A 16319-nucleotide genomic window follows, 5' to 3' on the forward strand; every position below is an offset into this window, starting at 1 on the left:
ATCGCACGTGAAGTGACTACTGATTCAATTTGATTGGCCAAAACCCAAGACCAGCCCCTACCCTATTGCCGATTGGCTGAAGTAAGGTTACATATGTGGTTTAGTGCGCGAACCTGTTTTTTTTTTTTTTTCCCCAGACACGTCTGAACGCCGGAAATCCGGCGTGACGCCGGAGCGCTATCAGGCATGTACCATAGACTGTAAAAAAAAGATGGACGACGCCCCTTCGCTCTTTTCCATCAGACAGAACTGAAGCCGCCAGCGTCTTGATATGACGCTGACATCTTGGAACTTGAGTCTGCGCACTTGCGTGTTTCGGGACCAGTCATGCGCAGTCGTGAGCAGGAAGTAAAGCCGCGAAATCAAGGCCGCGCCCTCATTCTCGCTGAATCAAACGCAAGCACACACCCCACACTTTCATTAAGTGTCCTCTGTCTGCTTCGTTCTTCTCCAATGATGTCTGCTGATTGCAGAACCTCGTTAAAATAAGGTAAATACAACTACTAACCACATAATCAACATTATTAAAAAAAAGTCAGCTGGTGCTTCAGTGACTACCTCGCACAGAGAACCTGTCAATCACAGCTGTCAATCATGATGTCAGAGCACCGTTTTTATCATCACATGATAAAACTAAAAACAAACTTATTTTAAAAACGAACACTTGAAATTACACCAATGTGATAGAAACTACAGTAAATGACAGAAACTATCTTTGGAAAAAGGATATGTGAAGTGTAATTTAATTGTTTAGTTGGTCTCGCGTCCCATTGAATAACATGGGGAGGCGGGGGTTATGAGCTATACTAGGACCAGTCACAGGGGGGCGATCGAGACGTTTTGGCTTCACTTTTGAGGGCTTGTGCGGCACGCTTGGCGGTTACAGGTTGAGTGAAAGGTCGAGTGACAGCTGCCCCTAGCGGTTAGAGGTTGAGTGACAGGTCGAGTGACAGCTGCCCCTAGCGGTTACGGGTTAAGTGAGAGGTCGAGTGGCAGCTCCCCCTGCCACGCAGAGATTTCACCCCTGCTAGGCTACTAGACAATAATACACAATAGAAAAATTGATTAATAGATAATTAAAATAAAATACCTGTATATCCCAGATGAACCTCCAACAGAGAGATGGAGAAAATAAATGTAACAGGTCAGGTGCCATGGGGTTGATGAAACTGTCACAGGCCGAAAATGTTATATCCGCCAGTCTACACGTGACAAGCGGCAAAGTAGTTGATCGCTAGAAAGAAAGAAATTAATAAGGCGTGTGCTGATTGCCAAGGCAGAGCTATTGTAGTCAGTGAATGAACCTATAGAAGCAGATTTTGGCAAATCAACTGCTTTCCTGCTGATCATAAATAAATACAAATATGGGGCCTATTTTTTTTCTTTACCTGATAGTCGTTGTTCATCATTGTTTGCTGTGGAGTAACTTCCTTTTGGTTTACGTCACTGGCTCAATTTTCCTCGGGTGTACACGCTCGGTTTCTCAACTAAATACATATATTTCGCCACATTCGGCCATCTGCTAGTCTGCTATCCACTCCACTATAGTACACGGATCTGGTAGCCGGATAACATTTGATAAAGTGAACTTTTTGAAATAACTTTCTCTGTCTGTGTTGCTTAATCCGCTCACATAGCTTGACACACTGCTGATTCTCACCATATTTCCGTTGCCAATATGCGCGCATAAGTAGCTACGTCATCATTGTGTACAAACAGTAAAAGGGTCTATTAGATCAAAATTTAAATATCCATTGCTAATCAGACTTGCCATACCCTGTAAACTTTACAGTTTCCAAACTAAATGACATAAATCTAGAGATATAAAAGAAGAAATAAGGCAACATTAATAATGACAGCTAAGAAAGAGAGAGAGATTGAAATAAATGAGCAATATCGCATTCGTAGATGGCTGTGATTTGGCCCGGAGGCACAAGGTGGCAAGTGCAAGCCGATTGCAGCAGAATCACAGCCATATATCAGTATGGCCCATACTGATATTATATAGACCCATATCGCGTGGCTACGAGATATTGCATTTATACAGCAGTTCAATCAATGTAATAAGTGTGTAAATAAATAACAACGGAGTCTTTAAAACCACTCGGAACTACTTCATTCCTCCACCGGAAGCCCAAGCCTCCATACTAATAGGTGGTTTGTAGTCACGTGATTATGTTGACGCGCGGAATGCAGATGGAGGGCAAGGAGCCCTTACAAAAAAGAAGTTTATTCAAGTGTGCCATTAGTATACTTCTTTTAAACTAAAAAAAAGGAAGTATACTTTCAGTTTATTTTTCCTGTACTTCTCAGAAGTATTATATATACTTCTCAGAAATATACTTCAAATTACACCTAAGTGTACTTGACTTATACTGAGAGAAAAGCAAGTATGTTTGTCCTGTTCTTGTACTCAATCTTTTGATCCAGAAATACTTAAAAGTATAATTAAGTATTCAAAGTATACTTGTATTGACCCGTATTACAGTAAAAAAGTAAACTACTAGTATACCCATAAATTCACTTGCAGTACACATGAGATACATAATTATGAACTAGTTGTGCACTTACTGTTACACTTATAGTACACTTAAACATATATTTTTTATGTACTAAAAGTGGGCCAATTTAGTCCCAAGCGGTATTAAAATAGTACACTTACAAGTTTACTACTAGTACATAGTGACATTAGTAATGTATACTTAAAATATACTTGAACATTACTTAAAGGGTTAGTTCACCCAAAAATGAAAATTAAGTCATTAATTACTCACCCCCATGCTGTTCCAACCCCGTAAGACCTTCGTTCATCTTCGGAACACAAATAAAGATATTTTTGATTGAATCTGAGAGCTGGATCAGTCCTACATAGAATGCCTAAGGGACTGGCTCTTGACGGGCTAATAAAGTCATTAAAGAAAAGGTTTAAATATTCCATGTGCCTACAGCAGCTCAATTATAAGTTTATCAAGCGGCGAGACTACTTTTTGTGCGAAAAAAATATAAATAACGACTTTATTCGACTATTCCATTACTTCCTTATGGGCGCATGCGCGAGAACTGAGACGAGGACGTTCTCCTTCGACTACTTCTTGTTACCGGCTGCTCACCGCTTATGCCGAGTTCAGACTGCATGATTTTAGCCACGATTTTGGCTCGCCGACAGGTTTTAAGAAATCGCCGACAAATGCCCGAAATCACAGGCAAATCGGCGCTCGTTCACGCGAGTGACAATCACGCAGTGTGAATGAACAAAGACGCGAACTGAGAGAATCACCGACGAGTCGCCGACGCCCGTGAGATATTTGGCATGCTAAATATCTGGACCTGTCGGCGATTCAAAATCCTGCTGTGTGAAAAGTGTTTTGACTGAAAACTACATCGGCGATCACCGGCAGCCAGTGAGAGAGCAAGATACAGAGCAGCAGGGAGTTCGGGGAGGAGTTATAGATCACATATCAACATGATATGGCATTGTTTCAGGAAAAAAAGCTTCTTCTCGGTCTATTTGGACACAATAAATGGAAGAAAAATTAGTAGAAATTTGGCAGGAGCACTCGTGTCTGTTTCACCAGCTGTACCACAACCGGGTCGAAAAAAAAAGTCTCACGTGAGAACTCCGGTCTTGCACGTGTGGTGTCGCGCGTTGTTTCCTTTTCATATCTCACGCGTGTTTGTTGTGAAATGTAGTTTGCGTGCAGCGTGCTAGACAGAGTCTGTCGGCGATTTTTCTAAAGTCATGCAGTGTGAAACCTTCTGTCGCCGATCCATCGTCCAGTGTGAACACAGCAGCGACTGAATGCTGGCCAAGATAGTCACGCAGTGTGAAAAGAGCAGCGACCTGACTACTTTGAAAATCGTGCAGTCTGAAAGAGCCATTAGGAGTATTACCGCCACCTACCGTATAAGATGATGTGCTGATATAGCTGGAAGCGCAAAACTTTCTGTTTACAAGCAGAGGAAGATGCGCGCTGTATGCTTTTCAATTAGCGTATTTTCCGCACTATAAGGTGCACTTAAAAGCCTTTAATCTTCTCAACAAAACGACAGTGTTTTATAATAATCCTTATAATCCTTATAATCCGGAGCGCCTTATATATGGATCATCATCTTATACGGTAGGTGGCGGTAATACTCATAAGCGGTGAGCAGCCAGTAACAAGAAGTAGTCGAAGGAGAACGTCCTCGTCTCAGTTCTCGCGCATGCGCCCATAAGGAAGTAATGGAATAGTCGAATAAAGTCATTATTTATGGGTTTTTTTCGCACAAAAAGTAGTCTCGTCGCTTGATAAACTTATTTTTGAGCCGCTGTAGGCACATGGAATATGTAAACCTTTTCTTTAATGACTTTATGGGCCGTCAAGAGCCAGTCCCTTAGGCATTCTATGTAGGACTGATCCAGCTCTCAGATTCAATCAAAAATATCTTTATTTGTGTTCCGAAGATGAACGAAGGTCTTACGGGGTTGGAACAGCATGGGGATGAGTAATTAATGACTTAATTTTCATTTTTGGGTGAACTAACCCTTTAAGTATACTACATAAAATGAACTTGAAATATACTTCTTTTTCGTAAGGGAGTGAAGAGCCCAATGGACGAGATGGAGGAAAATCCGTACTGTAGCCTAACTCTAGACGCTATTACTAGAGAAACATATAAACAGAAAATCGAAACATATGTTGGACGTGATCCTTAGCTGCTACGTTATGAAGAGGACCGATTTTCAACTGAATTGAGATATTTTTTCAACTGAATTGAGAGATTTGCCTGCCATCGAGGCTGTAGATATCAGCAACTAACTCGTCTTACAGACATACTTTGAAGTTCGGAAACTGGAACAACATCCACATAAGTGTATTTAAACACATGAATAATGTAATTATAAGCCACATAAATAATGTATTACCTCACATTTGACGAAGTGATCACTGCACACACGGGCATTTTCCCATTCGGCTCCTCCCCACCACAGACGTAGGTTTGCAAGGCATTTTTCCCTGTGTTTTCTGTTAATTTCTTGTATTTTCCCCCCTTATGAACAACAAGTTGTGGCACACGATTAAAAACTCCTCGTGGTTTGATCGATTTGAGCAACCATAAACGATGCAAAACATAGCTAGGCATTTTGAGTGTGTTATAATAGGGCTTCACTTCCTGCCCACCATTTGCATTTCGCGCCATGGCAACGCAGTGGCGTGACGTCACGTGAATACAAGCTATTATAAAACTTTAAAACTAGCAATGAATGAAAGGTGAGTTGCTTCACTGAAGAGTAGATGAGAGAGATCAAAGTGAGTGCATTAACGTTAGCTGATTTCTTCAGGTCAATCTTCAATATTCAATAAATATCACAAAATCTTTTTGAATGTCTGCTGAGGAAAGCGATATCTTTGTCCTAATTAATGGTTAAGATTCCATGACATGGCTAGTCAATGCAGTTGTAAGTTTCGTCTTATAGAGTTGTCAAAGAATGTCTAATCGAAGAGAATTGGCACTGGCTGGCTGAGTAGTATGAAGCTGCAGACTCGGAGACCTGCATCTACAGTCCCCCTGCACCCAGAGTCCCGCATTCTCAGACCCCTCGTTTTTCGAGACAGCGCCTCCTATCAAATTGTATCGGATAAACATGTGAAGAACATGTGAAGAACTTAAGACAAAACATGAGTAGCCTATCTTCAATTTTATTTAGCGATTCGTAGTAGACTACTCGTTTGATTTATTTTTTAATAAAACTAATTTAGCTCATCGATACAACATATGAATAGTCCATTTAATATTTGTAAAGATAGTTTGAAACAAGATTTGAGCCGTTAAAGCAGCGCTCAGTAAGACTGGAAACTTCTTTGCTGTTTTCTCGCAGGTTTCTCTCTCGAGCTCCCCCTACAGTTTCGGAGTATATATACATGAGAAAACTGTCGTAAACTCGTTGTCAACTCCCCCTCCCATCTCGTTCAGGCAGGCCATGTGAATTTGTTTTCAGAGAAGCCGGCGAACAAACGGATTTTGTCCCCACCACTTTTGAAACATCTCGCGGCACAGATGTACCAATGCAAATAAAACATATCCAGTTAACAGCATTCGTTTCATTTGTTTGTTAAATAACAGGCGATCTAGCACTGAAATGTGTTGGCTTCTCTCAGAAACGCGCTTCAATCCGTTGCGGAGATTCTTTCCGGTGAAATCACAAATAAAAATGCACACAAACGTGTCCCTTTTTCTCATGGTTTCTAATTCCTCTCTCGTATATTTTCCCCCACTCATCCAAACATATAAAACCACTGATAAACATTATATCAATTCAACCACTGATAAACATTATTGGTTTTGATGAGGGGGAAATAAAAACTATTCGAGTGCGGAACCTCTGGCCGGACCATCACTGTATTGTGCTCATTTTTATTTATGTGCATCAGGAAGCTATGGACATCGTCGTTCAAAATATTACCTACTCGAAAGAGAAAAAAGAATGAATGCGTTACCCAGCACTTTTGAAAATACCCTTCCGAATGCGTCTCTGTCCCCAGCACATTTCAAACCAAACTGACGCCCGAGCCATATCCACTGAGGTATGATTCTCAGAACAATATTATTATGTTGAGATAGTGTATATTTTTATTGTGTTACCAAACGTTATCAGTAACATTATGGTTAAAAATCAATAATACTATAAGAAATATTTCCGCTATTTATTTATTTTTAGTTTAGCCTACAGCTATAGCTACTTTGATTATGCATTATCAAAATACATGTTACGTTACATTCATCATTTTTCTGGTGATCCGAATTGTCTATCGTAACGATTGACCAAAGAAAGTCAAACACGTTTAATTTGTTTATTACAAGTTTGTTTATTTTATTATTGAAGCTTGAGACCGGTGGTACTGGTGGTCTGGGGTGCCTCGGAGTTGATAACACTTGCCAACGCTTGTAGCTAAAAAGGAAAAAGAAAATGTATCAATCTTTTATCAACATATCATTTATAGACAAGGTCAAAATAGCACAGATGGAGTTGCATGTGTGAAGTTGCAATGCAATTTCTCGTTTACTTATAGTTCTGTTTGTGTAAATGTGGGTAAATAAATATAAAAAAGTTGCATTATTAGCTAGCAGCTCTCGTGTCGGTTTATGCATTATCAAGTCAGCAGCACAGTATAACGTTACTAATTCTGAGGCTGACGACAAGCTAAACTAATGCATAATTTGTAGAATTTCATATCGATTTATAGGCGATCTGAGAAACACAAATAAACCCTGATAGAGGAACGGACAAAACACTTACTTACAGAAAACAAGCAAGTTTGTTTGCTAATGAAAATGCTAACATCTAAGTTACAGTATCTAACGTACTAGTAAGCCGGTAACAGACAGCGAGCATAATATAATAAATTAAAAAAACAGACAATAGCAAACATCCCGACTCCCGAGGTCACAATTACAAGAAATACAAACATTAAACACAGTTTATTATAAAGATACTTACAAGTGCAACAGCAAGAAGGCCAGGTCAGCATCGGTTTTGCAGGCTTCGCTTTCTTTCAGTTCACTCTATTCTGAAAAAGCCGGTCCGTTTCTCTTCTTTGTTTCTCTGATAAACACTTCCGAGCTGTCTTCTTCTTCTTTTACATCAGCCATCACGAAAACTTGAAGAATTCAATATCTAGCGTTACCTTTTTCTTATAGCTAGCCGGCTCCTGGATGGCCGGGGGCGTGTACGCATGCGTGTGCGCGTATAGTGCCGTAAAGCAATTCGTTACCTCGCGAGACCTGAAATCTCACGATACTTCCTAACACTGAGGCCGGCGAGCCGCCGGCCCAAAGTTGCAAGGGTGGTTTTGCGGCTCACAGGCACCAGGGGGGTGCGAGATGATCACCATTCAACACGAAATCAGTAATATTAACATTACAATGACTCCAAAGCTGTTCAGTTAAGGTAAAAAAAGTTACTTAGTTCTGCTTTAATGTATGTTTTTTCGCCCTCTTCTCCCCGAAAATATTTAGATAGCTTACAATTACGTTAGCCTTTAACTTTTTAACCTTGGACTTTTTGTAGAAATGTCAAATATGCAGTTATTTTCACTGCCCATTTTGTGCCCCCATATATTTCAAACAAACAAAATTGTCCAAAGTTCAAAAACATCTCAAGGGACACTTCAACAGAGAAGTGCAACATGGTATAACATTTGCAAACATTTTTTATTTTTTTTTCTTTCTTTTTGAAACATCATAAGACATGTACTATCGGTCCTATGGAGTTGCCCCTGCCGAATCCAGCAACATATCATTTTATGATTATGCAAAGCGACTTATAAATGAGTTTTTTTTAATGCAATTGAAGTCGAAAAGTAAAGTCAAAAACACTGTTTTTTCTTCCTTTTTTCTTTACAGCAAGATGATGTTTAGGTGATCATTAAATAAAGTACAGAATTGTTTATTATTGGTGTTTTGTCTATTCTGATTTGTTTTGCTTCGCATTCAAAATATCAAAAAAACAACAGATATTGTAATGTTAGCATGGTAATGTTAATTAGACCATTATAGGTTTAACTGAAAGAAAAATTGGAATTTGAATAAAAAAATATAATAAAAAAAACATTGTAGCAATATAATATAGCCTACTATTTTTCTGAAGATAGTTCAATCTGCTAATTGTATCCCTTCCATCAGTAACAATTAGTTTTGTTTTGTTTTTGACACATGCATTAAGCAGGGAACACAAATATTTATTGGATAATTTATTTGAAGACCGTAATATTGCATCCTATTGTTTTTAATTGCATTTGGATAATGCGCTGTACTCTGTGTGCGGGTGTTATTCGATCTTTTGAACAGCAGGAGGCGCTGTGTTCGAAAAACGAGGGGTCTGAGAATGCGGGACTCTCGTTGGGGGACTGTAGATGCAGGCTCCGAGTCTGCAGCTTCATAATATTGGGCTGGCTGGCTGGCACCGGTTTCTGGACTGGCTGCAGTAACACGTCTCTGTCCATGCGGGGGCGCTCGCGGTCGAGTGCAGAATGAATGGGAGTCTATGGGCTTTTTTCAGGATGTAATTTTTTTGTCAAGTAATTTGAAAGTTGCATTCAAAAGGGAGGGCTAAGATAATACACTCAGCTGAAAATTGCATTTTTAAGTTCACTTATCTGTTCTAAAAATCCGTTCAAAAATGTGAAGAGGTCACACAATAGCAGAATGCTAGCGTGTTCCGGCCATCTACGGCCTAACCTGTAAGAAATCGAAAGGACATAAGTACTCGTTCATTCGACTTTTGGCCTATAATCTATATTGAACTTGTGGAATCAACAATAAAATCTATGTTGATTCAACGACAAGCAGGAGAAAGACACATTTAGCCGTTTAGCTCCATAGACCCCCATTCATTCTGCAATCTAGTGGAATTCTAATGGAACTTCAACCAAGATGATGCACAATGGGGCTAGGACGTGCCAAGGCTCTCCGTTAGACGGGCTCTGGAGTTGTTTACAACCTTGTTTCAGTCCCTCAAAGTAAAGTCTTACTGACTCATTCATAAATACAGTCTTTACTGCCATGGCACAATAATGTAACTTTCACTGAAGTCGAAGTCACAAACACACGCTCTTTCTCAATGCCAAATATGGCACGGTATTTATATAAAATATGATTAATTAAAAATAATAATATTGTATAACCATTGTAAAAGTATAATGAGTTTGTACAATAGGAAACAAACAAGCAAACAGTTTAGTCAAAAGTACAAACGCAGTGCTAGTTTTGCACTGGTCACAAGTTGGCCTGGTTCTATTTTGGGGGAAGAATTGTGCAGTCAAGCAGTGTTTTCTTTAATATCAGTACAGATCACATCAAAAACAACAACAGTTAATCATAAAGAAAGCCATGCCGCTGAACTCCTGTTGTCATCCTGCAGTGTGACGATACATGCTCCATCTCAGACCATTTAAAACAGTACTCTTTGAAAAGGCATGACATTTTATTCTTTTTTTTTTGCTTACTTTTTGCTTAATCAATTTTCTCAAATGCCCATGGGTTATTTTACCACAGGCTTGGTCCACCTGACTGAAATCCTTGCAAAGGACCTTTAAGTCCTAAGATACAAAAGAGGCCGCTTCACCAGCTCCATGTCAGCAGTCTCTGATTTGTGCCTTGAGGCCCTCTCAAGGCCACATCGCTAAATCCTATTGAACAGGCTGTAAAACCCTTCAGGCGGACAGGGAATCAGTGCAATAGGCACTGAGAAGGGACTGCAATGTCATCAAAGGGGCACGCTCTGCAATTTAGAGACATGCACGAATCAGGACTTTGGGGCCCTCTACTATAGGCACACAGAAGACGGTTGCCTGAGAGTATTTCAGTGCTTAAACAGCATTCAGCAGAATCGCATAGTTTACAATTCCAACCATTGAGAATGAAGAGCACTTATGCTGATTGAAGGCTTTTGTGTGAACTATAAGTCAGGATTTATACCAAAAGTCACTGACCATTAAAAAATCTAGTTTGATGTACAAAATAACTTTTATCGCTTCAGTAAATAAGGACAAATAGTGATTTTTAGGTGAAATACTTAATTGTTAGAGGGGGGAAAATGAATCTCAAAAAGGAAACAATGGGTGAAAACCTTTTTTATGAATTTAAAATCTAAAATACATACTAGTGAGAGAAAAAAAATCCTTTATTTTTTAATCAATCAGTCAGTGAACAGTAAACACATTCATGATATGGAATGGCTTGTGAATGATATCTAATGTTAATATTGTGCATGAACAGACAACATAGTCTAAGATATGTGCAGACAGGTCAGGTTAAGGAAACAGATTTTAATACACAAGAAGTTGTGCCAAAATGATTGTGGCAAACTAAAAAAAAAAAAAATAAATCATTTATTCAGTGCCTCTGAGACATGGTACAGCACATACTGGTAAAAAAAAGCCCACAGGGTTGTACTGAACACATCAGTAGCACTATAGTGGATTAGGTGTCTGAAATTCCATATGGATAGAGGATAAAGTGTCTTCATAAAACACATTTGTCTCTCTCGAACAACACTGTCAGCACCTGTTTCATCAGTGAAATGCAATTCATATGTCCAATGAATTATGGGACATGTAACCGCTATTTTTGAGTAACATTTTTTTTTTTTTACATGAATATTTGTCAAATGTTACAAAAATCATCCACTTTGCTTTATCAAAACTTCTGGAATCAACCAGAAGAGTAAAACAAGCAATGACACTAAGAAGAATGTAGTGTAATTTCACATTAATCACAAAAGAAAAAAAAAAAAACACACACACACACACAAAGTGATCCCATAGATGCAACAGAAGTTTTTCCAAATAATTTTGTTGTACAAAAACTCTTGAGTGACAAGTATTGAATTATTCAAGGCATCTTCTCTTTGCCCGCTGGAGCTTTTTTCGAGAGAGCGACCATTTTTAGCAACAATTAACTATTTCAGTCTTGCACTTTTATCCGTGGAAGTATGTAAAAAAAAAAAAAGTGCTTACTAAAATAGAAAAAAGTATTCTATTTTAATAGTTTCAAATCATATTTTAGCTCTCTTTATTGCAAAATAAATATTTTTTCTTTTTAAAACCTAAAACTATAAGGTCTGCCCCTCAGTATCCATGAAAATAGAATCGGTACAGGCAAGCGGGGAGGAAAAAAAGTTACACAAACAATATAGGTAAAATTGGTTAAATATACCAATTAAGACATCTTCAAAAAATCCAAAAACAACAACACAGATGACAAACAATTCATATACAAAATTTTATATGGATACAGTTAAAAACACTGCCTTAGTTGGCCTCACTTCTCTGGTTTAACCCCCTGAAAAATATGTGCCAATGCCCTGAGAGAGAGCAAACACCTCCACGTTCAACCAGCTTCTTTGGCGTTACGGTGAGGGAATAAATGACTGGCAAATTCTCCTTAAGGCAGACTCAGTTCTTTAAAAAAAAAAAAATCTCCATTTATTAGATACAGGAATCTACTGGAGTGAAACAGCGCCTGTATAAACTGTTCTGTTGAGTGTTCAAAAGCTCTTTTGGACGGCTTTATTTCTTGGATTGAGCCATGTAGCTGTTCTCGATGCACAGCACGATGAAGGAGCTGGAGCAGCTGCTGGAGGTCTGCTGGAGGAGTTGGCCAGCCTGCAGAGATGAGGCCAAACCTGTCACTGCACGGTCTCCGGCCCGCCACGTCTCGCAGTAGTTATCCGTCTGCCTGTGACCCCTGCCACTGGACCCGTGCCAGATCATCTTCTCTGGCCTACAGGACAGAGGAAGGAACATCATCATTTTAGGTGCTTCTCAGACAGCGAAAACCTGGACACCTGGACACCAAGACCTTTCCGAAATTACAAAGTCAAATTGCATTGGCTGACTGCGGGGTCATGGTGTACAGGATTTTAATCAGTCTTTTGGGAAACAACATTTTGTTTACAAGATTGGAAGAATGAATCATTGGACAGGCCAAAGATTGGGCACTGAATCGTTGAACTAACACTTTTCCCACCAGTGTTTTTGATCATTTTCACAATTTTCATGGCCCCCACAATACTTTGTTGAATGAATATCTGAACATGCAATATATCAAAAGAAAGAACAGACCCTTTGCTTTTAAACCCCCAAAAAACCTTTATTCTAGCTTAATGCTTTTTTTTCAACGCTTGAATGTGGGTACGTTTCATAAAAAAAGTAAGATTTTATGCACAAAGCGGAGAAAATCGCGTTTTTGTCAAAGACTACATCCGGATCAGATTCAAACGATGATCAGAACATTGATTAAAGGGATAGTTGACTTTGAAATTAATTTTTGATATGTTTTAGCTTACATCAAGGGCATCCAAGATGTAGGTGTCTTTATTTCCGCAGTATTTCAATTTTGATATTTTTAGGTCAAACCGTTCTTGTCTGTCAGTCATATAATGGAGGTCTATGGTCACCACCTCAAAGAGTTTGCACAGAGAAGTCCAAATTAAACATGATTTAATGACTCGTCGTCGTAAATGTAAGTACACATTGATGGCCTCTGGACGTACACGCGCGAGAGATCACTTCCGGCGCATGCGGACGGACGGACGGACGGACGGACGGACGGACGGACGGACGGACGGACGGACGGACGGACGGACGGACGGACAGACAGACAGACAGACAGACAGACAGACAGACAGACAGACAGACAGACAGATAGATAGATAGATAGATAGATGAGGGGCGTAGCCAGTATTGAGCCAGGGCGGCACTGGTCCGCCCACATTCCTCACTGGACCGCCCAGGCAAGTTTGATAAAAAATACATTTTGTTATTCAAATGTGTTTAAGAAAATATATGAATATATACCTGAAAGCCTCCCTCCGGAACGTTATTGGTTGCTATGGTTGCTGGGGGTTCCGATAGGAAAACTCTCGGCGGCGCCAAAATAATGGCTAAACAACATTCTTTAATGTGCTATTTGGAAAAAGCAAGAGTTGAGGAAGAAGACACGGCACTTCCTTTATCTATCGAGTCCACACAGCCCAGTTCTTCAGACTCACTAACCCGCAAGAAGGCAAGTCAGGTGCTGGCAGCAGCCGCTTCTTGCTCTCTCTCTCCCTTTCAGCCTGACGCGAGTTTACCCGCCAATCTAACTGCTGCGATATTATTATTTTAGCTTACTTTATTTTCGGGTGAACTGTCTTTGCACTGCTGACTAGCCTGAATAAAATAGACAAGTTATTGTCTACACTGGTTTGTCCAGCCTTTATTGAGCTCTGTTGGTTGAACATGATGATTTGCCGAATATAAAGGTGTAACTGTTTTTGCAGTTTGCCTGTTAATTTTTCTACTCTCTAAGGTTAATTATTATTGAAGTTATTTTTTCTATGAAAAACTATAGGCCCACTCACATTTTCACTGGCCCACCCAAAATACAATTTCTGCCTACGCCACTGAGATAGATAGATAGATAGATAGATAGATAGATAGATAGATAGATAGATAGATAGATAGATAGATAGATAGATAGATAGATAGATAGATAGATAGATAGATAGATAGATAGATAGATAGATAGATAGATAGATAGATAGATAGATAGATAGATAGATAGATAGATAGATAGTTCATCTCTAGCTCCAGTGGACTGAGTGGTTTTAAAGGAAAATGAAAACTGACAGGATGATCAGCCGGGGCCTCTGTTTGAAGGGTTCACACAGATCAGCCAAAGCCACTGACACTCACCAGGCACTGTCCCTCAGGACATCTCTGCCATCAAAGGAGTACATAGGAGCATTGTCCTTCATCCTGCTCTCGGAGTCACTGAAGAGAGACTCCCAGCTTCTGAAAAGGACTTGATCCTGCAGAAGAGAATATCAATGCCATGAAAAGACATGAAACATGATCACCAAATGAGTGTATTGACCACTAAATGAGTTGGGTCTTGAATCTCGAAAAAATCCACAAGATCAAATGATCATCTTTGTGTTCTGAGGCCCGAAACATACTCAGTGCGAACTATACAGACATGGTTATCAGCTTCATCTGATTCTACCTACGCAAGCTCAATTTTGTATGTAGTGTGTTATGCAGTCCCTCCAGGATTTCACGATTTTTTTTTGTGATTTTTGCGATCAAAATGACTGATTTTGTGGTGGTAATTTCCAAAAATTTGTGAAAAAATTTGCGATTTATATATAACATTTACCATAGTATTCAGTCCTTCCAGAAAAACGCTTAGTTTTTTGTGATTGTTGCGGGCAAAAATTGATTGATTACTCGGCCCGTTTTCTTTAAAAATGCGATGGAATATGCGGGATATTTATGCAATTTTATGCGATGAAATTGCAGGAATTTGCAAAAATTGAGAGAAGTAGCAAAAATTGCGGTTTGATGAAAAAGATTTCTCTTTTTCAGTGATTCCCCCAACATCCTGTTCTCACTAGGCTAATGTAAGAGTCATTTCTTATTACTTCCTTTGATAAGCAAGCATACATCATCATAGAAAGTGCTGGGAATATTTAATTTCTCATCTTGTTTTATTTCAGACTGTAACGAGTGTAAATAAGGTGTGGCCCCTTTAAGAGCTCTCTGCAGTGTTATATGTGCGCCTTGAACACCCCATGTGTGCGGGTAATTTCTGTTTGATGCTACTTCTTTTATCTTATGTTGTTTATTAAGTAACGATGTGACGGTAGAACGTGTGACAAACAGTTATACGAGTTCGATTTGTGAGATGTCGATCGCCTCCGTGAGTCTGTCTGGCGTCGCGTAATTGCGTCACTTCATAACGTTCCCATGGAAACAGGGGGAAATGGCTGCTCTTGTGTGAAGCAAACGGAACATTTTTTAACTTTCTACTAAAATACACGTGACTTTTTTGCAACGAAAATGCGAGGATTATGAAATTATGCAAACCCCGCATATTTTGCAAGGAAATCGGCAATTTATGCGGCGAAAGTACGGCGTATTTGAAAAAATGCGGCCCCCGCATAAATATGCGGACTTTGGCTGATTTTGCATTGAATTCAGCGATCGCATAATCGCGTTTTTCTGGAGGGACTGGTTATGGATTTGGACTGCATTAAAAAAGCCATCTCAATCTACAATAATGTCCTTTCACGCGGCAACAACATGCAAAGTGATATTTTCAATTATTTGGTACCACTAGAACTGTATATTAAACATTGTATCTTCTGATTTGTTGTTATTGTGCTGCATCACAAAGCCTTTTCACTTCTAGTCTGGACAAATCACTTGGAAAATTTGAACACAGTGTTCGGCTCATTTAAATTCTACCTGGTGGAAAATTTTTTATAAAATTTCTGATTTATCTGAATTAGTAGAATTTGATAAATATTTTTTTTAATCATGTTGTTGGGTCGTCCAAAGCATGGCTAGGATGTGAGTCGGTCCATTCATGGGGGGTTATGGATTTTATGAAAGCAATGGAGGAGCCGTACAGTTATTTTATCACAATTAAAGGGGTTTTTAGGTACCCCACTCTGTGCTCTGCCTAAAACACCCATAACCATGTTAAAATCACTGTAATCTAATGGCTCGGTGCTTTGATAATCTGAAATGAAGATCTGCATGAGTAATGGACAACACACCTTGAGGTTAACAATTGGTAACGTCTCTCTGTCGGACTTGCGGACGATACTGTAGAGATCCTGAAGTTTGGAAGACAAGAAGGCTCTGAATGTTCCCTTCATCCCCACGGCCCGAGCTTGCTGGAAACACAGGAAGTCTGCCCCACGAATGCCTCTCATGTTCCCCACTTGTGGAGAATTCAAGGCAATAAGATGCAACTGCACAGAGAAAGAAAGTGGTGTCAAAATAAAC

At 39.5% G+C, this 16319-nt stretch overlaps 1 protein-coding gene and 2 long non-coding RNA genes across 5 annotated transcripts in view; all 3 read right to left on the reverse strand.

The window, feature by feature from the left end:
* Window positions 1-630: 630 nt before the first annotated feature.
* LOC148978304 (uncharacterized) lies at window positions 631-5124 on the reverse strand. Its single transcript, XR_016169255.1, has 2 exons — window positions 4907-5124; window positions 631-1234 (listed from the first exon to the last, which is right to left on the reverse strand). It is a non-coding gene; the product is annotated as an uncharacterized LOC148978304 (long non-coding RNA).
* Window positions 5125-6823: 1699 nt separating this feature from the next.
* Window positions 6824-7958, reverse strand: LOC148978305 (uncharacterized). The gene is made up of 2 exons (XR_016169256.1): window positions 7481-7958; window positions 6824-6931 (listed from the first exon to the last, which is right to left on the reverse strand). It is a non-coding gene; the product is annotated as an uncharacterized LOC148978305 (long non-coding RNA).
* Window positions 7959-10645: 2687 nt separating this feature from the next.
* Window positions 10646-16319, reverse strand: part of col18a1a (collagen type XVIII alpha 1 chain a) — a 151335-nt gene continuing 145661 nt past the window's right edge. For all 3 annotated transcript variants that reach the window (XM_089133060.1, XM_089133058.1, XM_089133059.1), the window contains 3 exons: window positions 16088-16285; window positions 14220-14335; window positions 10646-12264 (listed from right to left, as the gene is read on the reverse strand). In XM_089133060.1, the coding sequence (XP_088989186.1) occupies window positions 12051-12264; window positions 14220-14335; window positions 16088-16285 (528 nt within the window). In that variant the 3' untranslated portion in view covers window positions 10646-12050. The remainder of the gene's footprint in view (window positions 12265-14219; window positions 14336-16087; window positions 16286-16319) is intronic.

Source organism: Pimephales promelas, chromosome 7, assembly GCF_988280905.1.
Source record: "Pimephales promelas chromosome 7, fPimPro1.hap1.1, whole genome shotgun sequence".
In the NCBI taxonomy this organism is placed as follows: Eukaryota; Metazoa; Chordata; class Actinopteri; order Cypriniformes; family Leuciscidae; genus Pimephales; species Pimephales promelas.